Source organism: Dreissena polymorpha, chromosome 7, assembly GCF_020536995.1.
Source record: "Dreissena polymorpha isolate Duluth1 chromosome 7, UMN_Dpol_1.0, whole genome shotgun sequence".
Lineage (NCBI taxonomy): Eukaryota > Metazoa > Mollusca > Bivalvia > Myida > Dreissenidae > Dreissena > Dreissena polymorpha.
Genome location: NC_068361.1, coordinates 67,502,860 through 67,527,649, shown reverse-complemented (window position 1 = coordinate 67,527,649; position 24,790 = coordinate 67,502,860). Strand labels below are relative to the sequence as shown.

Below are 24,790 nucleotides of genomic sequence, written 5' to 3'. Positions count from 1 at the left end.
TTTTATTTATTTTCTTTTTGTTTACCGAAAAACATGTGAATGATAAGTTATTGTCATCAAAACTATAAAACGAGGGATGATACAAATCAAGGAATATAATAATATGGCTTATTCTAATATTCTTTTGAAAATTAACCCATTCATGTCTAGCGTCCTGAAAAAAGGACATTGCAAACAGCGTAGACCCAGATGAGACGCCGCATGATGCGGCGTCTCATCTGGGTCTGCGCTGTTTGCTTAAAGGAATTTCTGTGAGAAAATATCTAAATATAGAAAAAAGTATACCAGACACCCCTAATTTTGGAAATAAATTGATCCAATATAGAAGGATGGGAGAGTCCACTAGGCATAAATGGGTTAAATATCAATCAAGAGCCAATTTTTTCTGCTGCAAACTATGAAGTTTGGTTTTTTATTTTTTATTTTTTTTAACATATTTATCTAAGCTCGATTGCATAACAAGCCTAAGCTTATACGAAACGCTCTCGAGTCCGTTTCGAGAACATTCATTGCTTAAGAACAACATTTAAATTTGAACCTCGTGTTTGCATAGTAGAGTTCCTACAAAAAGTTGGTCTTAAATTTCACACCGCCGATCTACTCGAGATTGTCCGTTCGACAGTCAATGCAGCTAAGAGCCAAATGGAGTAACCTCCAAACACGTGGTTTATCCAAACCTGCGTCCTGCAAAAAGCCTGTGGGTTAAAGTCGCTGAGGTTTACGAGATTAATCTCCTCGTAAATACGGGGAACTACGGTAGTCCAAAGGAAAAACAAATCCGAGACAGCCAAGCACAGGAGAAAGATGGTGGACGAAATCTTCCAGATTCTTGGCCGAAGCAACACCGCAATGTTGAGGAGATTCCCAACCAACGGTACCCGTGATGACAAGGCCTATTGGAACCATGCGCCATATCCACCGTGCGCCATATCCAAGACGTTATGTTGCATTCTAGAAAAGAGTTTCGTTTGCAAACGTCCATCTTCAGAAGTGCGTTCAAATGTACATAAACCAACAATAACGAAAATTGTTAGAGGTACACTTTGTGACTAGACTCATCCAATATTATTGATGTTGTAAAACATACGCGCATACTTAATTACAGTAACTATTTAACCATTGAAACTAGCAGTATATGTTTGTTTCAATCCACGATGTACTCAGAACCTGTAGCCACTTTCGCATTAAAACATATTGGCTTGAGAAGGACAATAGGTGTACACAGATCAAAATTCCCTAAAAATACCAATTTGTACTACTAGTATTAAGCAAAACAACACACACACACACACACACACACACACACACACACACACACACACACACACACACACACACACACACACACACACACACACACACACACACACACACACACACACACACACACACACACACACACACACACACACACACACACACACACACACACACACACACACACACACACACACACACACACACACACACACACACACACACACACACACACACACACACACACACACACACACACAATGTTTGTGTTGTTTTCACACTTGTACAAGTAGATACATATATGTTGTTATCATAAATAATATTTTGAGGAGTGGTATAAAAATGTGCGTGAGAGTTGTTTTTTCACATTTGTAATTTATTGAAATGCTTGTTTTAGAAACAATGAAGCGTATATAAACAGTATAAATAATTAATTTAGCGACCAGTTATTAACTTATTTCATTACCTTTTGCCATTTCATGTTTATAACACCAACATGCCATATTATGATTTGATGTGTTGTCATTTAAACTATAAATATAGGTTTGTACAGTTACAGTTTATAGATAATTTATACAATTATTTTTTTAATTTGATCCATACTAGTTTTTGTTTATTTTTTAATGTTTAAAAAAAATATGCATTTGTAGGTGTGAACAGAGAAATACATAGCTAATGTAACTTGTCATTTTGTGCCGAATCCTAGACCGGAATCGAAAGCTGTATTGTTATGTTGTTAATAAGAATCATTTTGTGTTAAAATGTCAATTAAACATTAATTGTGATATCGAATGTGATATTAAATTCAATATGTAATGTTGCATCAAAGTAAATATCCGATATGATATCCGATTTTATATCAAATGTGGTATCAACATTGATATTCAATGTGATATCCAATGAATGAGTGATGCAGCATACATTTCAAGATCACTTAGACAATGCAGCGAATACACTTTATAACTGTTAGTTAAAAACAAACACACATTTGACAAACGTACCATATTTATATCATGTTAAGTAAGTATAAGACTTATGCAAAATAGATTAAAAAGATACAAAATAAAATATGTATGTTATTATTTTGTATTGAGGTTTTTGTTTATAAACCTGTATTTGGTAGGGTACTGTGCTTTTCCATTTATATGTCCTATAACAGTTATCACGTTCTTTCTACTGTTCACCATGAATGTAATGTTGCATTTTTACCATTACGAGTCAGTGAGAAGCAGAGAGGTAAAAGCCCAAACCACACCTGGTATATTGAGATGTATTGGGTGTGTCGGCGTGGGGGGGGGGGGAGGAAAGATCAAAACATAACTTTTGTATTTTTGTATATAATTTATATCTGTGATGTGAACTGTGTTCTTAGCATTGTTAAATCATATGTATTACATAAAGAATATGTATACATGTGTAAAGTGTTAATAATTGTATGTGTGAAAATAATTTACTGTCAGATTATTATATGTTTTGCCTTTATGATATTTACGTGTATGTTATTGTTTATCACCAGGGCTTTACAAAATCTGATCAAATCTACACTGATTGAGCAACTGTGTTTCATTCTGAACATTTTATTATGAACGCTTATCATTATTAAAACATTGAATATAATCTTATTAAAAGAAACTGCTTTAAGTTATTCATACTGACAATAAAAAAAATCGACAAATGAACCCAATCCAGAAAAACACTATTTTACAAATAAGTTAATCGCGTTCTGAGAAAACTGGGAATAATGCATGTGCGTAAAATGTCGTCCCAGATTAGCCTGTGCAGTTCGCACAGGCTAATCAGGGACGACTCTTTTCGCTTTTATGACATTTTCTGTTTAAATCTAGTTTAGACGGAAAGTGTCGTCCCTCATTAGCCTGTGCGGACGACACAGGCAAATATGGGACGACACTTTACGCACATGCCAGTTTTCTCAGAACGCGACTCAATCGAATCGTTCTGACATGCGGTAATCAATATAAAACGCGTGCATGTTCATTCTGCTTGTATTCCAGGCCACAAGAATGCACAGCAAAGGTGAGCTCGGATCAAACACTAATGATTCACGCGTTATATTGATGCTGCATTTTGTCCGTTAATAGCACTGCTTATTTAAACGTTTGTTTAGTAACACAATCATGTTTTATAAACATTTTTCATGTGCAATAAACGAATGTTAATTTTGTTGATATACATACCGGTACACAGACACGGTCTTTAATGACTAAACACATGTCCTCGAAGTTTGTACCGTCTAACATCATGTTTTTCAAGGCTTGCTTCCCTAACCATGTAATGCTGTCTTTGACCGTACACTAGCACCTAATTCATACGTAAAAGTATCCTAAAGAGTTCAAAAGAGATGTTGTTGACATGTGCGCACTTAGTACTAGTGTTTACTTTAATAGCTCTAGTAAACCAGGTAAGCAAGTAAAAGTGCAAGTTGGTATAAATACCGCCGTAAAATAACTGAAATAAGACTGCAGACTGCGATAACCCCAGCAAAAGAAATAAACTAAGCAACTGTTACCAGAAGTATTTGTGTTTGTGCGTTTACTGTGTGTGTTCCAGCACTCGACACTTCAATAGGTAAATTATTACACTCTCGAAAGTTGGGACAAATTATTACATGTAGCCGCGTTTAGAGAAATTTAGTTGCTACTAATTTTTGTTAGATGTCGGTGCAGTCTTGTGCTGTGAACGCAGATAGAGGCGTAGTAAAGGGCGGGAATATAATCAATCTTGTTTGGTGACCACCAACCAAACGTGGATACACACATGTTAACATAGACAGCATTGACATTGTCAAATACATGAGCAAACCCGTCATGGTCAGAAAGATTCTTAACAAGTTCCAATTAATATGACCATTCTGACCATTTGAAGGGCCTGTAAGTTTATCATTTTAATATAATGTTGTCCGTATTTGATAACTCAAAACGGTGTTTAACAATTCTAATATAGCGATCTATAAAAAGAGGATATCTACCTTAATCGCCATAAACCGGCGCGCTGCATGCGTTTTGTTTAACATTCAGTAACATCTTGCAACATTTTCAGGGAATCCGTTTTTTTTCTTTTGATGTTGTGCTTCCCCAGACTTCACCACAGGTGTTCGGCGCTTGGCCAATTCACTGATACACTATTAATATGTCATAAAAGAACATTTTTCATCACTTTGACCAAAAAATCGGATATAATATGTTGATATATATTATATCAGAATTTGTCTTGTCAACGTGATGAAAAATGCTTTTTTTTACATATTGATAGTGTTTCAGTAAATTTGCCAAGCGCCCAACATCTGTGGACTTCACGTGCATAATTTAAAATTTCTCCTTCGAGTGCGTCAACCAACTGACAAATGGTTTCATGTTTTAACTCCATACATTAGTTAAATAAAATATTCATGCCTTTAAGTGCTTTACCATACTGATATTCTTGGTTCAAATTAAAGTTGACGATATAATTAAAAATTGAGATAACGGAAATCATTTACAATATCTATTAGTTAACCATCATATGTCAAAATTTCTTGAGATAACAATCAACCGCGTTTTCAACAACACAACATAACAAAAGCAATGTCATATCGTCAATATTCTAACCAGATGAACTGTTTTCTTGCAAAAACAGTTCTAAATCTACAAGCAATTATAATATTAATGTTGACATTACTTGCTCTTGACGTTATCCAAATTCCTTAGCCAAGATATTCCGAAAAAAGAGATAGATATATTTTTTATTGAATATATGTGCGTTAAGTGTCATCCCAGTGAAGTCCGCACAGGGTTCTCTTCAAATATTTTACACACATATCTATAAAACGGTAAATAGATTGTGTACACATCTATTTATCTGCAAATGTATATTTTCCACACAGCTATATCTAGAAATGTGTTTAATACTTATATATATTCGAAAATATATTATGAAAATATTAATATTTAGAAATACACATGTTTATTATTTACATGTCTTCATGTCTGGAAATAAAGTGCGTACATATAATATAAACCTATTTAAGCATATTGTGTATATATTATTTAAATGCATATTAAAATCATGTAGTAAAACCGAGATAATTAAGTACACATATGTAACTCTTTGGTATAAACAGTATGTGATTGTTCAGATGGTGTTGAGAAATGTATCAATAATATTTAATCCGCGTCGCGCAAACATATGCATTATGCCATGTGCGACTAGCGTAGCTCCAGACCAGCTTGCGTGTTCGCAAAGTCTGGTGAGGAGCTACACTGTCCGCAATAAAGTCACGCAAGTTTTCTTAGCCTCATTCGCGGATATACTGACTCCTCATTGGAGAAATCGGATGCAGAGGCATATCTAAAGCTTCACTGTTCGGATATTTCCTAAGGCACATGTTCGCACTACGAGGCCTATGAATATTTTATTTCTTCAAAACACGATGACAAAGGACGCTATCAGATTTATGAAATATGCAACATCATTTACATGAAATAGGTCAAAGCGAAACATGCTATATAATAATAATAATAATCTCTTATTAATCTATCCAGGCCTTAACGTCCATACACTTCTGGGTAGGCTATGGTCCTTTTTTGTCGCTCATTTTTTTAAAAGAAAATTGAAATAACATAAGTAAACATGTCATTTTGAAAAACTATTGCAAGATGACAGATACTGGGTTCGTATTTACATGGCACACCTTATGCATCACTTTTCTCGATGCGCCGTTTAGTGTTTTTTTTAAATATTCACACGGATGTTCATATTAAATCGCAATAAAGTTCTATGTAAAGTCAAACGAACGGACTGCGACGCACATCAGGTATGTGTTTCACAGTGCAAATAAAGCGCAACCGCTTACACAAGCAAGTCTTTGATCATTATGTCACATATTAATAATAAGATGTCGTAGGCGTTTTTAGCTAATTTACGTCGTTCCGTCTGCGTTGAAATGTTTGCTCAGTCGGAAGCAGGGAGAATATATAAGGTCCTGATTCCCAAACCACGATGCATTCGCCATCCTTCCTCAAGCAAGGTAAGTTGAACATTTCAATTGATGAATTTTTTAAAACGGATAGCAAACATTAAGAATATACTTTCAACGCGACAACGGACCGAAATAAAGAATGTACTGTCAACGATATAAACGTTTATTTTATTTAACTTGACATTAATAACACATATACAAATATTACGATATTTTCTGTTGTATACTACTGAACTTTTAGCTATTAAGAAACAGTCACTAGCTTAAAAAGAGAGGATGCATGTATTAACAGATATATACACTCAAATAAATACAATACACTGCAGAACGTTTTTTTAAATACTCTTTTCACACTACTGTGAAACAAAAACCTTAGTCTGCAAGAACATTAGATTAGTGTGAAAGTGGAGTTGTTCATAGTTTGGGAAAATGACAATTAAAAACGTGTCATAATTTCAGAAAACACTGTATACATTATATTCAAACAAGAGAAGTAACATTCCTGACATAAACGATGTTACAAATATATGTTACTTTGTAATTATCATCAATTGAAATCGGACAAAAATTCATCTTTTTAACCTTTTTATCGATAATTTAACAAAAACGTGTATTACGGTTGTAATGTTTTATTGTTATTAATGTTAAGTATGTATTTATTGCCTGGACCCGTAAAGAGATAAGTTTATACAAGACCCAAAGGGATAGGTTTTTAACACGTTTATTCGCTATGACTATCTAACAGGAACTACTAACGAAACAAGCATATGAAATACAGCAAGCAATCTTATTGGCCGAGTCTGGCTGTAGGCATGGCTTATCAGTAGGCGTTGCCAGACCACTGATCATTACAACGGTCCTAGCATTTAAATGACCATGCACAGACGAAGGCTTGTGGATATAGATGTGCTTCTAGAGATTCCGGGCCGGAATTCAACGACGAGTTCTTAGACTTATGAAAACACAGAGAATATAATGTGAGTTTTGATTAAAGATCACTTTTATCATGCGAGGCTTAGAACCATGGTAGCGCGAGGCTTGCCGAGTACATTAAAGTTTAAAGAATATTCTTTAATTGAGACTGAAGTCTAAGAATCGGGTCGTGAATGCGGGCCCGGACGTGAAACTCAGTAACTTTTTTGTTTTTGTCTTTTTCTTTGGTTTTATAATTATTAAAAAATATTACAGTTTGTAAGTGAACTCATTTAATGAAACTTTTGAACACTACAACAATAATGAACAAGTCTCTATGAAGCAAGCATTGCTCAAGTCACATGTGTTTTGATAAAAACTGTTTAAAAGTTTTCACAGAATAGTCCGACAAAGTTTATCTTGACATAAATAACTGTCAAAACATATATACTAATTGCTCATAATGAATAAAACTCCATTTATCATGGTTTTCTGTATCTGCAGACAATCCAAGATGAACGTTTTCTTGTTGACGGCACTTTTTGTCGGCACCGTCACTGCCATTGGTAAAGGTAGGCAAATAGTTTTTATATTCAATTTGTTACCATCTTATATCAGCCTAAAACAGAATATATTAAATGTTTCCGTTTTTTTGCGAAAAACCAGTATTTTTTTATGTCCCCCAGTCTATACTGGGGGAAATATTGAGTTTGCCCTGTCTGTTGGGTTGTTTGTTGGTTTGTTGGTTTGCGTCAAACTTTAACATTGGCAATAACGTTTGCAATATTGAAGATAGCAACTTGATATTTGGCATGCATGTGTATCTCATGGAGCTGCACAGTTTGAGTGGTGAAAGGTCAAGGTCATCTTTCAAGGTCAAAGGTCAAGGGTCAAATTTTGCAATATTGAAGATAGCAACTTGATATTTGGCATGCATGTGTATCTCATGGAGCTGCACATTTTGAGCGGTGAAAGGTCAAGTTTACCATTCAAGGTCAAAGGTCAAGGTCAAAGGTCAAATACATGGGGGACATAGTGTTTCACAAACACATCTTGTTTTAAATAGTATTCACAATAATCGTGTATGTTACATTAAATCCATATAAGAACTGAATAGTTTTAGATTGTTACAACTGCAAAGATATTATTTATGCATGAAACAATTTAAACAGTTTAAGCGAAGTAAAACTGACTTGGCAAGTACTGCACACAGCGTCAATTCGATATTTAGAAAAGTAATTTTGATAGCTGAAGGAGAAGTATGCTGTCTTACTCTTCTTAATAAACAGCCTTGAGTGTATACGACCTGCTAACTTAATGGGCCGCCGTCTTGGAAAACTTTGCTAAATGTGCGTAAAGCGTCATCCTAGGGAGGACAGCCTTGAGTGTATACGACCTGCTAACTTAATGGGCCGCCGTCTTGGAAAACTTTGCTAAATGTGCGTAAAGCGTCATCCTAGATTAGTCTGCGCAGTCATAGTCCACATAGGCTAATCAGGGAGGACACTTTCCGCCTACACTTGATTTTAGTTTTAATAAGACTTCATGTAAACGAAAAAAATACCATACACGCGAGATTTGTCGTCACAAACAGATTAGCCAGTACGTACTGCAAGGGCTAATCTGGGATAACAATTTGCGCTAATGCATTACCTAAGTCAAGTTTTCCAAAAATGGGGCTAAAATTATGTGTCCTTTGCGTAGAAAAATCAGGCACTTCTGTATAAGCATGCGAGATGAGACCATATCGTCTTTCATGTTTTCCAGTATTACCATCGACGCGTCAGTCTAATCGTATAATTATTACAATTCTTGGACTTAAAACGTATCAAGTCTTCAATTCGTAATTAGAGAAATCCATTGTGATTCGAAAAAGGTTAGTTCGTTATTAGAAAAAATCGGGTCTATTCCGAAACGGTATATTATTTGTTAGAGATAATTACGGGGATACCACAACGGGTTGAAGTTAATTGTTGTGGTATTAATACTGAATACCTTAATTATTGACTGAATATCAAGGGTTTTACTGCATATTGTTTAAAATCTGCTTGCTGCTTTATGTAAATTATGGGTAGATGGAAACCGCATTCATTTAATTGCTATTATTATGGTCATGATGTTCTGATTAAAATCCTTTTTAATGAATATACGCATTTTAAATCGTGATGCTTTAGGCGGTTGGTCAGGAAGTGGCGGATCGGGCGGCCAAGGAGGATGGAGTGGCCAAGGTGGATGGAGCGGCCAAAGCGAATGGGGTGGCCAAGGTGGATCGGGCGGCCAAGGTGGATCGGGCGGCCAAGGTGGATGGAGCGGCTCGGGATCAGGTTCCGGTAGCGGCTGGGGATCTGGTTCCGGTAGCGGCTGGGGATCTGGTTCCGGTAGCGGCTGGGGATCTGGTTCCAGTAGCGGCTGGGGATCTGGTTCCGGTAGTGGATGGGGATCTGGTTCCGGTAGCGGCTGGGGATCTGGTTCCGGTAGCGGAGGGGGCGGTAGCACTGGCGGTTCGGGAATCAAAATTCTAATTGCTGGTGAGTCTGACTTTGATAATTTATGTGGTATGTGCGCAGGTAATTAAGTACAGTGCAGGCATCCTAATTTACAAGCAGAACACAAACTAAACAAATTCTGAACTAAATTTATTTTTACAAGTATTTACGGAAACTTCAATCTTTTGTGTAATTCAAGGTGGAGCGGGAGGTTCAGGTTCAGGTTCCGGTAGCGGATGGGGATCTGGTTCCGGTAGCGGATGGGGATCTGGTTCCGTTAGCGGATGGGGATCTGGTTCCGGTAGCGGATGGGGATCTGGTTCCGGTAGCGGCTGGGGATCAGGTTCCGGTAGCGGCTGGGGATCTGGTTCCGGTAGCGGATGGGGATCTGGTTCCGGTAGCGGATGGGGATCTGGTTCCGGTAGCGGATGGGGATCTGGTTCCGGTAGCGGATGGGGTTCAGGTTCCGGTAGCGGCTGGGGATCTGGTTCCGGTAGCGGCTGGGGATCTGGTTCCGGTAGCGGCTGGGGATCTGGTTCCGGTAGCGGCTGGGGATCTGGTTCAGGTAGCGGCTGGGGATCTGGTTCCAGTGGACTCTCAATTGGCGGCCAATCCGGTGCCGGTGGAGCAACAGGTGGAGGGATGGGCAAGAGTAAGTAGGCCTATATGAGTATTATAACATTCAATTAATGAGCCTAGCTCTGTGAAAATCGGGCTTAATGCTTGTACGCTAAGTGAAGTCCCTGATTAGCACGTGCAGTACACAAAGGCTTATCAGGAACGACACTTTCAGCTTATAATGGAATTTTTTATGTAAAAGAAATCTCTTCTAAACGAAAATCCAGTTTAAGCGGACAGTGTCGACCCTGAATAGGTTATGCAGACTTCACAGGCTAATCAGGGACGACATTTTAAGCACATGCACGAAGCTAAAAGTATTCAAAACCAAATTGTGTGCAAACGAAGTAAAACACTGGATATTTCTCGTAACATTATTTTGGTTCAGCGTATAATGGATAGCAAACGGATAAAAATGAAGCTCTTGAAACAACACATAACGACATTTTTTTTATTATCGTTCCAGAATACTAGACTCATCGAATAGACACCAGTTGTTCACGAAATATCGCCGACAATGATATGCTAATGTCCACGTGGTCACCTCACTACCGACTGCTGTGGTTCTACTATTATTACGACGACGACGGATTGCTCTACTATTATTACGACGACGACGGATTGTTAAAAGGACGAGATCTTCTGCCTTTTCTAGCTAGTTCTTTTTTTGTGTGTGTTCCCTAATAACTGTATTTCGATGCATGCATTTTCCTTGTTATTGAACGGCTTTTTAGCAATAAATAGTATGCAAAAAATAGTCCAGAATTTAAGATTATTACAACAATAAGGTATATCTGTGAAAAAAGTTGTTCGAATGCGGAAAAAGCTGCAAAATTTCATCATAAATTTTTGTTAAAATGAGGTAGGCTATTTACAAAAACACCACTCCATTACATGTAGGCATTACGAAACTCCATGAACAATATAAGAAGAAGAATCCTTGTTATAGTCCGCTAGTCCTCCATGTTAGAAAAGTGACCAATTGCTTATTCTTTTTTCACTCAGAGGCACAGTCAAAATGGCTATGTGCAAACAGCATAAAACTAGAACAGCCTGCGAGTAACTCGCAGTCTGTTCATGTTTTATGCTGTTTGCTGCTCATCTGTATCTAAGGGTTGAAAATGAAGCCTGTAACATTTGAATTTAGTAAGAGTGATCTTTAATTAAATTAACTTTCTGCGGGACTACACATGCGTAAAAATACGTATTTTAGTAGTCAAGAGTTATACAATGCAAGCCAATGCAGACAACACAGCATCAGCCATACAATGATAAAAGATATGGCTTAAGACAGTCCAATAATTGAAATTATTATAATTTACTGTTTCAATTGTGTTGAATTTGTATATTTAGAATGCAGGTTTGCAGAATATGGCATGTTTTTTTTAACATATAAAATGGAATATTAACAAGAATATACAAATTGTCGCATTCCGGTCTTGATAAAAGAAATATTAATAAGAATATACACATTGTCGCATTCAGGTCTTGATAAAATGAAAAGCTAATCTGTTTCAGTCAAAACTAACAACGTACAATACTGTAATCATCTGTAAGTAATTTATTTGAATACAACATTATTGACCGAAGTAAGGCCGATATCAATATGCAAAGAAGAAAAGCTTTCGCAATAAAAAAAAATCCACGACATTTCTGCATATAAAACCGCAAAAAGACGCTGATGAAAATCCTAGAAATAAAAATAAATGACAATGTTTGCGATTACACTTATTACAATTATGAGATGAACATCTGACAAAATAACATAATTGAAATATGTATCGTTATTAGTATAACCACCCTGAGAGAAATAAACTGTTAAAAGCTAAAACAACGAGGTAAAGCATGAAATAAACTCTTAAGTTTTAATTAATATGTATGTTTATTACACTGCATTTTTTATAAAACGGCATATCCAGTCAACTCACAACGAGGTTCCAATATTAAGCAAGACTCGAGCAAGCGTATGAACACTGCTGCTTTATGTCCTTGCCAACACGTTGACATTTGACTAGGGTTCGTTCACTAGTTTACAGTAAAACGGATCCAATACAATTATGATTTGTTCTAACATCAAAATCGTCAAGTTATTCACAATTTTTAACAATCCTATTTTTCTTGTTTTCTGATAGCTTTATTTTTTTACCGAAAAACATAGGATAAGTTATTGTCATCAAAACTATAAAACGAGGGATGATACAAATCAAGGAATATAATAATATTGCTTATTCTAATATTGTTTTGAAAATTAAATATCAAACAAGAGCCGAATTTTTCTGCTGCAAACAATGAATGTTCAGTCATGAAAAAGCTTATAAAAACAGAAATAAAAATTAAAAAATTGCTATTAAGCCCATACCTCGCATACACGTTATTTGACTTCTAAAATGCTTATGACATCAAACAAAATTATACACAATTCTGAACGCTTCCAACTTTAAAAAATGTCAAAGCAATGTGAAATTTAATACCAACTATGTGTAGGAACTATTCTATGCAAACACATAAGGTGAACACACGTTGTTAACTGAGACGAAATAACGTACATTTATCCCTCACGAGGTTCAAATTTAAATATTGTTCTTTAGCAAGGAATTGTGTGTGTGTTGAAATCCAATACAAGTATAATAAAATGAAAGTTAAAGAAACTTTTAACAAAACAAAACAACGGGCGCATCTCCTGGAACAATCAAACTTTCTTTCTGTAATATATATATAAAAATAACGATGACTGATCTGTTTAATCCATTTATGCCTAGCGTCTAGAAAAAAAAGGCCTTGGCATGATGCGGCGTCTTATCAGGGTCTACGCTGTTTGCGTAAAGGAATTTCTGTAAGAAATATTCTAAATATAGAAATAAATATACTAAACATCCCTAATTTTGGAAATAAATTGATCCAATTAAGAAGGATTGGAGAGTCCACTCGGCATAAATGGGTTAAAGTTACTGTCAACTGTCGCCGTCTTATCTGAATTCCAAATGAAGAGACAAAAAAAACAGAACCGAGCAAAAGGAAATACATGTATAACTACGAGTGGGCAACTCAAGGTCGTTTAATATGTCTTATTGTCATGAAAAGGGATGAATACTAACTTATGTTGATTTAAAATGATGATATAAATGTCATCTTTCCATTCCGATACATGTCAATAGGTCCGTTTTAAGGCCAAAATAGTGTTGCTTTCGCTTGTTAAACCAATAGCAATATAATGTCATTGTATTGTTTATTGGATTTAATATTCATACCAGATAATTTCTGAAAGTCATGTTTCTTAGAAATAAAGTATATAAAATAACTGAAATTGCGTATGGTTGCCTTTAAATTAAGTATGATGCTCCTTGTATTATAATGATGTTCGTTTATTGAACAAAATGCTCGTTGTATCAGCCTGATGATGGATTAGGTTTGAAAATAAAATGTAAAATTAGTGTTCTTAACAAGTGATTGTAGTTTGAAATAATTTTATATTATGATCTGATAATTATGATAGCATAATAGTGTTCTCCGATACAAAGTTTATTGAGTGTTTAAATTAACAATATTTGGAAACCGGACACATGCTCACAAAACGTGATATGTCCTTTGTATTCTTATTTTATTCATATGCATGCTGAAACGCGATTGCCTTTCGATATTAAACACTGTCGGAAGTTCCCCTTTAAGGATGGATAAACTACTGCGCGGATTGAATATAAATATAAAATGTTAATAATGAATTCGTTTAATATGATAAATAAAATGTATCGTCAACTTAACTGAAAAGATCCTGTTATGTATTAATATTGCGGTTATAATATGTGAGTTGCTGGTTTTTCAATAGCAATAAAGTTGCCAGGAATTTTCTTGTGTAATTACAAATAGCTGTTGGCTGTACAGGACAACATTAGGAGCGTTGAGTTTCTTTTTCTGACCAATCGCCTGAAATATATGTTTGGTGAAATAACATTGACATAATGACATGCCGTGCTGGAATTTCGTCCCAATTAAAAGTGATTAGTTCGTCGATAAAGAATGTCTGATTATAGATCAGGTTATCGGTACTCAATGTTCTAAAACTGAGAAACAAAAATATTCGTATATAAACGTTTAACATACTTTAACTATACTTATAAACCCCAAGAGATATGATTAATTAAACAGGATGTGCCGTGTGTTCCAAACACTGAAAAGTACATGCGTTTTTTTGCTGTCTTTCATTCGCGGTAAGAAACCGGAATGAGCAAAAACACGAAAGCTTTAACCGCACTTCCTCTACCATCGTATGCCATTCTTCTTTAAACAGCGAACCACTGACGACGTTCAAGAAGAAATTAAACGCGAAGTTGCAATACAGGATGACCTCTATAACTGCGTCGTAAAGATGGCGCTTAGCATGGGCCCTTAGAGTGGAGTCGTCCATCTTGAACCACAAGCATTGGTAGATTGTGAACGGTAAGGTCGTCAAAACGCTGCTAAGCAGTAGCATCCTAGTCACAGAATTTATGGAAGCGTCTATATTTTTGCGTGTTTAACATACCTCTACGGGATCCGTGTTGCGATTGCTTTTCTGAGCCAATTGCTTCGAAATTAACGCCTCTTCTGTCTGACTATGTTAATTCGGATGTTAATGTTGCCTAGAATGACAATCAACATTGGAACAACATTGAGTACCACTAATAGGCCAGATGTCCCGGTAAAATGGTCCAAAGCCCATTTTCCAATGACAGCCTTTTTTGACTGAATTTGATAACCCCAGAAGAAATGAAGCGGGAAGAGAACGCAAATAACGAACATAATACCGCAGGTGATATAAACATTCCTTCTTCTTCTTACAAGCACCGCCGATCTACTCAAGATTGTCCTGTCGACAGTCAATGCCGCTAAGAGCCCAATGGAGTAACCTCCAAACACGTGGTTTATCCAAACCTGCGTCCTGCAAAAAGCCTGTTGGTTAAAGTCGCTGAGGTTTACGAGATTAATCTCCTCGTAAATACGGGGAACTATGGTAGTCCAAAGGAAAAACAAATCCGAGACAGCCAAGCACAGGAGAAAGATGGTGGACGAAATCTTCCAGATTCTTGGCCGAAGCAACACCGCAATGTTGAGGAGATTCCCAACGGTACCCGTGATGACAAGGCCTATCGGAACCATGCGCCATATCCAAGCATTATGTTGCATTCTAGAAAAGAGTTTCGTTTGCAAACGTCCATCTTCAGAAGTGCGTTCAAATGTACATAAACCAACGATAACGAAAATTGTAAGAGGTACACTTTGTGACTAGACTCATCCAATATTATTGATGTTGTAAACACACGCGCATACTAAATTACAGTAACTATTTAACCATTGAAACTAGCAGTATATGTTTGTTTCAATCCACGATGAACTCAGAACCAGTAGCCACTTTCGCATTAAAACATATTGGCTTGAGAAGGATAATAGGTGTACACAGATCAAAATTCCCTAAAAATACCAATTTGTACTATTAAGCAAAACAACACACACACACACCCTGTTTTTCACGCTTTCTGTCCGGTCGTATAACTTGTTAAAACCAATCCCTGCTTCATTGTTAATTCACAACTGTAATTATTGGAAAACAGATGAAAATACATATGTTATGCTTTTATTTTATTAGGTTTGCATATTTCAATAAATATTCATACAAACAACTTCACAATTTATTTTTAGTTTGTGTTGTTTTTACACTTGTACCAGTAGATACATATCTGTTGTTATCATAAATAATATTTTGAGGAGTGGTTTAAAAATGTGCGTTAGAGTTGTTTTATCACATGTGTACTTTATTGAAATGTTTTTTTTAGAAACAAATGAAGCGTATATAAACAGTATAAATACTTAGTTTAGCGACCAGTCATTAACTTATTTTATTAACTTTTGCCATTTCATGTTATCATACCAACATCATGCCATATTATGATTTTGATGTGTTGTCATTTAAACTATAAATATAGGTTTTTACAGTTACAGTTGTTAGATAATGTATACAATTATTTTAAAAATTTGATCCATACAAGTATGTGTTTATTTTTGAATGTTTAACCCATTTATGCCTAGTGGACTCTCCCATCCTTCTAAATTGGATTAATTTATTTCCAAAATTAGGGATGTTTAGTATATTTATTTCTATATTTAGAATATTTCTTACAGAAATTCCTTTAAGCAAACAGCGCAGACCCTGATGAGACGCCGCATCATGCGGCGTCTCATCTGGGTTTACGCTGTTTGCCATGGCCTTTTTCTAGACGCTAGGCATAAATGGGTTAAAAAACAATATGCATTCGTAAGTGTGTACAGAGCAATACATAGCTAATGTAACTTGTCATTTTGAGCCGAATCCTAGACCGGAATTGAAAGTTGTATTATTTTGTTATTAATAAGAATCATTTTGTGTTAAAATGTCAATTAAACATTAATTGTGATATCGAATGTGATATTAAATTCAATATCGGGGTCTGCGCTGTTTGCTTAAAGGAATTTCTGAAAGAAATATTCTTAATAAAGAAATACATATAGCTACTAGACATCCCTAATTTTGGAAATAAATTGATCCAATTTAGAAGGATGGGATAGTCCACTAGGCATATATGGGTTAACCATCACGAGTCAGCGAGATGCAGAGAGGCAGACCCAAACCACACCTGGTATGTTGAGATGTATTGTATGTGTGTGTGTGGGGGGGGGGGGGGGGGGGGGGGGGGCAAGAGAAGAAAACATAACTTTTGTATATAATTTATATCTGTGATGTTAACTGTTGTCTAAGCAATACATTTATCATATATATTGCATACAGAATATGTATATATGTGTAGAGTGTTATTTTAATTGGGCCACTAGAACACATCCTGTTAATAATTGTATGTGTGCAAATAATTTACTTTCAGATTATTATATGTTTTGCCTTTATGATATTTATGTGTATGTTATTGTTTATCATTAGGGCTTTACAAGTTCTGATCAAATCTACACTGATTGAGTAGCTGTGTTTCATTCTGAACATTGTATTATGAACGCTTATTATTATTAACAAATTTAATACAATATTATTGAAAGAAACTGTTTGAAGTTATTTATACCCAACCCAGAAAGACACTATTTTACAAATAAGTGAATCGCGTTCTGAGAAAACTGGACATAATGCATGTGCGTAAAGTGTCGTCCCATATTAGCATGTGCAGTCCGCACAGGCTAATCAGTGATGACACTTTCCGCTTTAATGATATTTTATGTTTAAAGAAAGTCTCTTCTAAGCAAAAATCTAGTTTAGGCGAAAAGTGTCGTCCCTGATTAGCCTGTGCGGACGCACATGCATTATGCCCAGTTTTCTCAGAACGCGACTCAATTGAATTGTTCTGACATGCGGTCATCAATATAAAACCCGTGCATGTTCATTCCTATTGTATTCCAGGCCACAACAATGCACAGCAAGGGTGAGCTCGGATCAAACAATAATGATTCACGCGTTATATTGATGCTGCATTTTCCCGTTAATAGCACTTCTTATTTAAACGTTTGTTAAGTAACACAATCATGTTTAATAAACATTTTTCATGTGCAATAAACGAATGTTAATTTTGTTGTTGTACATACACAGACACGGTCTTTAATGACTAAACATGTCCTCGAAGTTTATACCGTCTAACACCATGGTTTTCAAGGCTTGCTTCCCTAACCATGTAATGCTGTTTTTGACCGTACACTAGCACTTATTTCATACGTAAAAGTATCCTTAAGAGTTTAAAAGAGATGTTGTTGACATGTGCGCACTTAGTACTGGTGTTCACTTAGCTCTTGTGAACCAGGTAAGCAAGTAAAAGTGCAAATTGGTATGATTACCGCCGTAAAATAACTGAAATAATCTTGCAGACTGCGAGCACCCCCAAAAAAGAAATAAACTAAGCAACTGTTACCAGAAGTATTAGTGTTTGTGCGTTTACTGTGCGTGTGTCCCAGCACTAGACACTTCAATCGTTAACTCTTTCAGTGCTGGAACCAAATTTTGAAGGCCTTTGCAAACAGTTTGGATCCAGATGAGACGCCACAGAACGTGGCGTCTCATCAGGATCCAAACTGTTTGCTATTTTGATAGTATTCTTTGAAAAAAATGAAGAAAATGCTAATTTTAGAAATTCAGCTGACAACATTTTAGCAGACAACAAATTTTCAGCATGCAAAGGGTTAAATTGCTAGATTCTTGAACATTGCGACAAATTTTGACATGTAGCCGCGTTTAGAGCAATTTAGTTGTTACTAAAATTTGTTAGATGTCGGTGTAGTCGTGTGCTGTGAGTGCAGATGGAGGCGTAGTAAACGGCGGGAATATTATCAGTCTTGTATGGTGACCACCAACCAAACGTGAGATACACACATGTTAGCATAGACATCATTGGCATTGTCAAATACATGAGCAAACCTGTCATGGTCAGAAAGCTTCTTAACATGTGAGTTCAAATTAATATGACCATTCACATGTGGAAATAACGTACCCCCGATAGTATATGGGCCCAGGAGCCCAATATATTCAAATAAATATATAAAATCATATTTTATGAGAGAACAAATGACAAAGAGCCATGAAAAAATCCCCACCCTCTTATATTGGAATAATAACAAGGTCATTAACTTGAATTTATCATAGACCTATCTTTGCGGGTCGAAAAAAAATCAAAAATAGCTTTTATCTAAAGCATCCCTTGGTCCTCTTATGGGCAATTGGACAACCTTCCAAAAAAAATTACTTCAAAGAAATCCGTCCAGCCGTTTTTTCACAGTCGGCCGATAACCAAGCATTATTTCGAGCCTGTTTGTCAACCCGAATAAATCTTCGACCAACTTTCAAACAATATTTTTTATTTTTTCCCTTAATCTATCGCTTGCGTCCTATTCCTTTAAAACAACGAGGCGTGTCACAAATGCATGCATATGCAACCACTTACCCCTAAAAACTAATTCCAATACGATCAGAATGATTAGTAATTTTCATTTATTCACATTTGTCAAAGCGTCGTTGTTGTTGTTGATTGGATATTTCTGTGCCTGGCTCTGTCAGTGTGATTCACTGCTAAGCCGTGTTCAAGAGCAATGGCTACTTTCGTTTTCAAGTAAATCAAAATTAGAGTTAAGGGGTAAGGGGTAGTTTTTAGTGGTAAGTGGTTGCATGTGCATGCATTATGTGACATGCCTCGTTGTTTAAAAGAAAAGTTGTTTTCTCCCATAAAACATGATTTTATATGTTTATTTGAATATATTGGGCTCCTGGACTCATATACTATCCAGGGTACGTTACTTCCACCTGTGTAACCATTCTGACTATTTGAAGGGTTTGTTAGTTTACCATTTTAATATAATGTTGTCCGTATTTGATAACTCAAAACGGTGTTTAACAATTCTAATATAACGATCTATAAAGGAGGATATTTACCTTCATCGCCATAAACAGGCGCGCTGCATGCGTTTTGTTTAACATTCAGTAATATCTTGCAACATTTTCAGGGAATCCGTTTTTTTTTCTTTTGATGTTGTGCTTCCCCAGACTTCACCACAGGTGTTCGGCGCTTGGCCAATTCACTGATACACTATTAATATGTCATAAAAGAACATTTTTCATCACTTTGACAAAACTATCTGATATAATATGTTAATATATATTATATCAGAATTTGTTTTGTCAACGTGATGAAAAATGTTTTTTTTTTACATATTGATAGTGTTTCAGTGAATTGGCCACGCGCCCAACACATGTGGACTTCACGTGCATAATTTAAAATTTCTCCTTCGAGTGCGTCTACCAACTGACAAATGGTTTCATGTTTTAACTCGAAGTCAATACTTTAGTTGAATAAAATATTCATGCCTTTAAGTGCTTTACCATACAGATATTATTGGTTCAAATTAAAGTTGACGATATAATTCAAAATTGAGATAACGGAAATCATTTACAATATCTATTAGTTACCCATCATATGTCAAAATTTTGGGAGATAACAATCAACAGCGTTTTCAACAACACAACATAACAACAGCAATGTTATATCGACAATATTCTAACCAGATGAATTGTTTTCTTGCAAAAACAGTTCTTAATCTACACACACAAACACTAATAATGTTGACATTACTTGCCCTTGACTTTGTCGAATATCCTAAGCCAAGATATTCTGAAACAATGAGCATTGTTTGACCAACGATTGAACACGTGGGACAAATTTTAATATTTTAAGTAAGTTAATCTTGAATGCCACATTAATTTAACCACATTCAACCACATTGCATTTTTATCGCTTGTATCAAAAACATTTCAGCATATATAACCCTTTTTGTTAGATAAAGCCAAAATCGCCAAATTTATATGTGTTGGTGTAAAGTAGCCCGATCTACATCTGCGGTAGACAATTGAAATACATGATGTTTGGGCAAATTAGTGGATACATAGATATGGGCTAAGCTCTGTGAAAAAAAGGTTAATTGCATCTGGGTAAAGTGTCGTCCCAGATATGCCTGTGTAGTTCTAACAGACTTATCAGGGACGACACTTTCCGTCTTTATATTATTTTTCATTAAAATAAATTCTCTTCATAGCAAAAATCTATTTTAGGCGGAAAGTGTCGTCCCTGGTTAGCCTGTGTGGACTGCGCAGGCTTATCTGTGACGGCACTTCACGCACATGCATTAAACCACCTTTTCACAGAACGCGACTCATATTTTTATTTGATCGATACAAAAGCATGGTCCACACAAAAAGGCATGGGCTTCAGCCTTTCTACGCGCCACTAATAAGACTTATCTTTAATCGACACATTATTTTCTTTATGTCAAATTGTTAATAAAATCTTCGTATTAAACATTTGCTCACGAGAATACCCCTTCTTTCAATGATGTTTATATAATCTACCCTGAAATTTCTAAAAACACCACATATATGTGTGTGTGTGTGTGTGTGTGTGTGTAGATAGAGAATGCACACTTCTGAAAATGCATGACGCACACATTTGAATTAATGAAAATAAAATGTTTACACACACATATATATATATATATATATATATATATATATATATATATATATATATATATATATATATATATATATATATATCTTGAAATATTTTATATATAATTGACAAATCGCTGCCTCGAGAAATTAAATTTCTACATGCCCATGTCTCTCGAAATCATAGTATGTACACATCTAGTTTTCAAAAATAAAATATGTACACATTTTTGGTCTGAATACATGTACTTTTTAAAAATTCTCTGCAAATATATAAAATACATATCTATAAAAAGGTAAAAATATTGTGTACACATCTATATAATAATCTGGAAATGTAAATTTTACACACCTATTTATCTAGAAATGTGTTAAATGTAACTTTCTGGTATCAACAGTATGTGATTGTTCAGATGGTGTTGAGAAATGTATCAATACTATTTAATCCGCATCGTAGAAAAATATGTATTATACCGTGTGCGGCATCCGTAGCTCCAGACCAGACTGCGATTTCGCACTATCTGGTCAGGAGCTAAACTGTCCACTTTTAACTCTTACAGTGCTGGAACCGAATTTTAAAGGCCTTTGCAAACAGTTTGGATCCAGATGAGACGCCACAGAACGTGGCGTCTCATCAGGATCCAAACTGTTTGCTATTTTGATAGTATTCTTTGAAAAAAAATAAAGAAAATGCTAATTTTAGAAATTCAGCAGACAACATTTAAGCAGACGATAAATTTCCCAGCATGCAAAGGGTTAAGTCACGCAAGGTTTCCTGACCTAATTAGCGGAAATACTTACTCCTCATCAGATAACACGGCTGCAGAGGTATACCCTTAGGCACATGTTCGCACTACGAGGCCTATGAATATTTTATTCCTGCAAAACAAGATTACAAAGGACTATATCACCTTTATTAAATATACAACATCATTTACATGAAATAGGTAAAAGCGATACATGCTATCAAGGCTTTGATGTCCAAATGCTTGTGGGTAGGAAATGATCCTTTTTGTGTCGCTCATTCCTAAAAAAGTAAATTGAAATAAACATAAGTTAACATGTCATGGTGCATAGCCATTGCAAGATGACAGATACTGGGGTCGTATTTACATGCCACGCCTTCTGCATCACTTTCCTCGATGCGGCATTTTTTAAAATCTTCACGTGGATGTTCATATTAAATCGCAATAAAGTTCTATGTAAAGTTTAACGGACTGCGACGCACCTCATGTATTTGTTTCACATGCCAAATAAAGCGCAACCGCTAACAGGAGAAAGCCTTTGATCATTATGTCATATATTAATAATAAGATGTCATAAGCCTTTTTTAACTAATTTACGGCGTTCCGTCTGCGTCGAAATGTTTGCTCAGTCGGATGCAGGGAGAGTATATAAGGTTCTGATTCCCAAACCACGATGCATTCGCCATTCTTCCCCAAGCAAGGTAAGTTGAACATTCATATTGATAGAGAGTTTTTAAAACGTGCAGCGAAATTAAGAATGTACTTTCAACCTGGCAACGGAGCGAAATTGAGAATATACTATAAACGAAATAAACGTTTTTTTATTTTTACATAAATAACAAATATACAAATATTACGATCTTTTTTGTATTATACTACTGAACTTTTAGCTATTACGAAACAGTCACTAGCTTGAAAGGAGATTATTTATGTATTAACAAATGTATATACTCAAATAAAAACAATAAACTGTAGAACTTTTGTAAAACACTCTTTTCACATTTTTATCATGTTTTTTTTTGTATATACAGACAATCCAAGATGAACGTTTTCTTGTTGACGACACTTTTTGTCTGCACCGTGACTGCCATTGGTAAAGGTAGGCAAAGGGTATTTATATTTAACTGAAATTTCTGTAAAATATTTATTCGGTGCATTAAAGCGTGCCTATTTGCTACTCTTTTGCTACCATTTTTAAAGGTGCAGCGACAACGCATTTTTTACACTCCATATCTAGTCCGTATTGGGATATGAGACCATATACTCTCTATAACCATATCAGTTATTTATTCAACGTTTTTGAAAAACCACACTGCAGCAAACAAGAAACACGTTTCGCCCGCGGGTGAACATAAAAATCAGAGATGGATTTCGTCTCTCAGATTACAATTCTATTTCGGAAGTGTTTTATATTTAAAGTCGTTTATTTTCTGCATTTACGTATCACTTTCGTAAAGGGCATAATCAAGCTGTCTCCATTGATTGCTTCTACCCTTGGCGATATTTTATAATAGCGATAAGTTTAATGAGATAGCGGACAATTACATACTTTAACTATGTGGTAACAACTCTTTATAACAGTCATCTGGTACACAATTAACTGACATGTATGTGAACAGCAATCGCGACTTTACGACATTCTCATATACACACATTGCAATTTGTTTATGGCCGTTGATGGTCATGTCATATTACATGAAACAAAAACATCCAAAATGCTCGAATAATTTGAGATGTAAATTTAACGATACGTGAACGTATGGTTTAAAAATTACTTTTTTGCAAGCTTTTTAACGAATCTAAAATTTGTTGTTACAGCATGTTATCTTTTGCTCGTTCGCTCATTGTTTCAGATTTTTTTCTCAAATTCCACCCAAGTTAACTAGTTGCTAATGACCATCATATAAACACTTTCATTGTTAGAACAAAAGGGTTAATTGGTTGTTAGAAAAATATCAAAAGGATTAAAAAAGTATCAAGTCTTTAATTCGTAATTAGAGAAATTCATTGTGATTCGAAAAAGGTTAGAAAAAATCTAGTTTATTCCGGAACGGTATATTATTTGTTAGATATAATCACGGGGATACAATAACGGGTTGAAGTTAATTATTGTGGTATTAATACTAAATACCTTAACTATTGACTGAATATCAAGGGTTTTACTGCATATTGTTTAAAATCTGCTTGCTGCTTTATGTAAATTACGGGTAGATGGAAACCGCATTCATTTAATTGCTATTATTATGGTCATGATGTTCTGATTAAAATCCTTTTTAATAAATATACGCATTTTAAATCGTGATGCTTCAGGCGGTTGGTCAGGAAGTGGCGGATCGGGCGGCCAAGGTGGATGGAGTGGCCAAGGTGGATGGAGCGGCCAAAGCGAATGGGGCGGCCAAGGTGGATCGGGCGGCCAAGGTGGGTGGAGCGGCTCGGGATCAGGTTCCGGTAGCGGCTGGGGATCTGGTTCCGGTAGTGGCTGGGGATCTGGTTCCGGTAGCGGCTGGGGATCTGGTTCCGGTAGCGGCTGGGGATCTGGTTCTGGAAGCGGCTGGGGATCTGGTTCCGGTAGTGGCTGGGGATCTGGTTCCGGTAGCGGCTGGGGATCTGGTTCCGGTAGCGGAGGGGGCGGTAGCACTGGCGGTTCGGGAATCAAAATTCTAATTGCTGGTGAGTCTGACTTTGATAATTAATGTGGCATGTGCGCAGGTAATTCAGTACAGTGCAGGCAACCTAATTTACAAGTAGAACACAAACTAAAAAATTCTGAACTAAATTTATTTTTACAAGTATTTACGGAAAC

The 24,790-nt window shown here is 35.8% G+C and overlaps 1 protein-coding gene across 1 annotated transcript in view; it reads left to right on the top strand.

Annotated features, from left to right (window-relative positions):
- LOC127839085 (fibroin heavy chain-like) overlaps window positions 1–24,790 on the top strand; it is a 278,358-nt gene that overhangs the window by 4,967 nt on the left and 248,601 nt on the right. Inside the window, exons 6-8 of the mRNA XM_052367276.1 lie at window positions 9,469–9,612; window positions 10,094–10,189; window positions 24,430–24,657. Of these exons, the coding sequence (XP_052223236.1) occupies window positions 9,469–9,612; window positions 10,094–10,189; window positions 24,430–24,657 (468 nt within the window). The remainder of the gene's footprint in view (window positions 1–9,468; window positions 9,613–10,093; window positions 10,190–24,429; window positions 24,658–24,790) is intronic.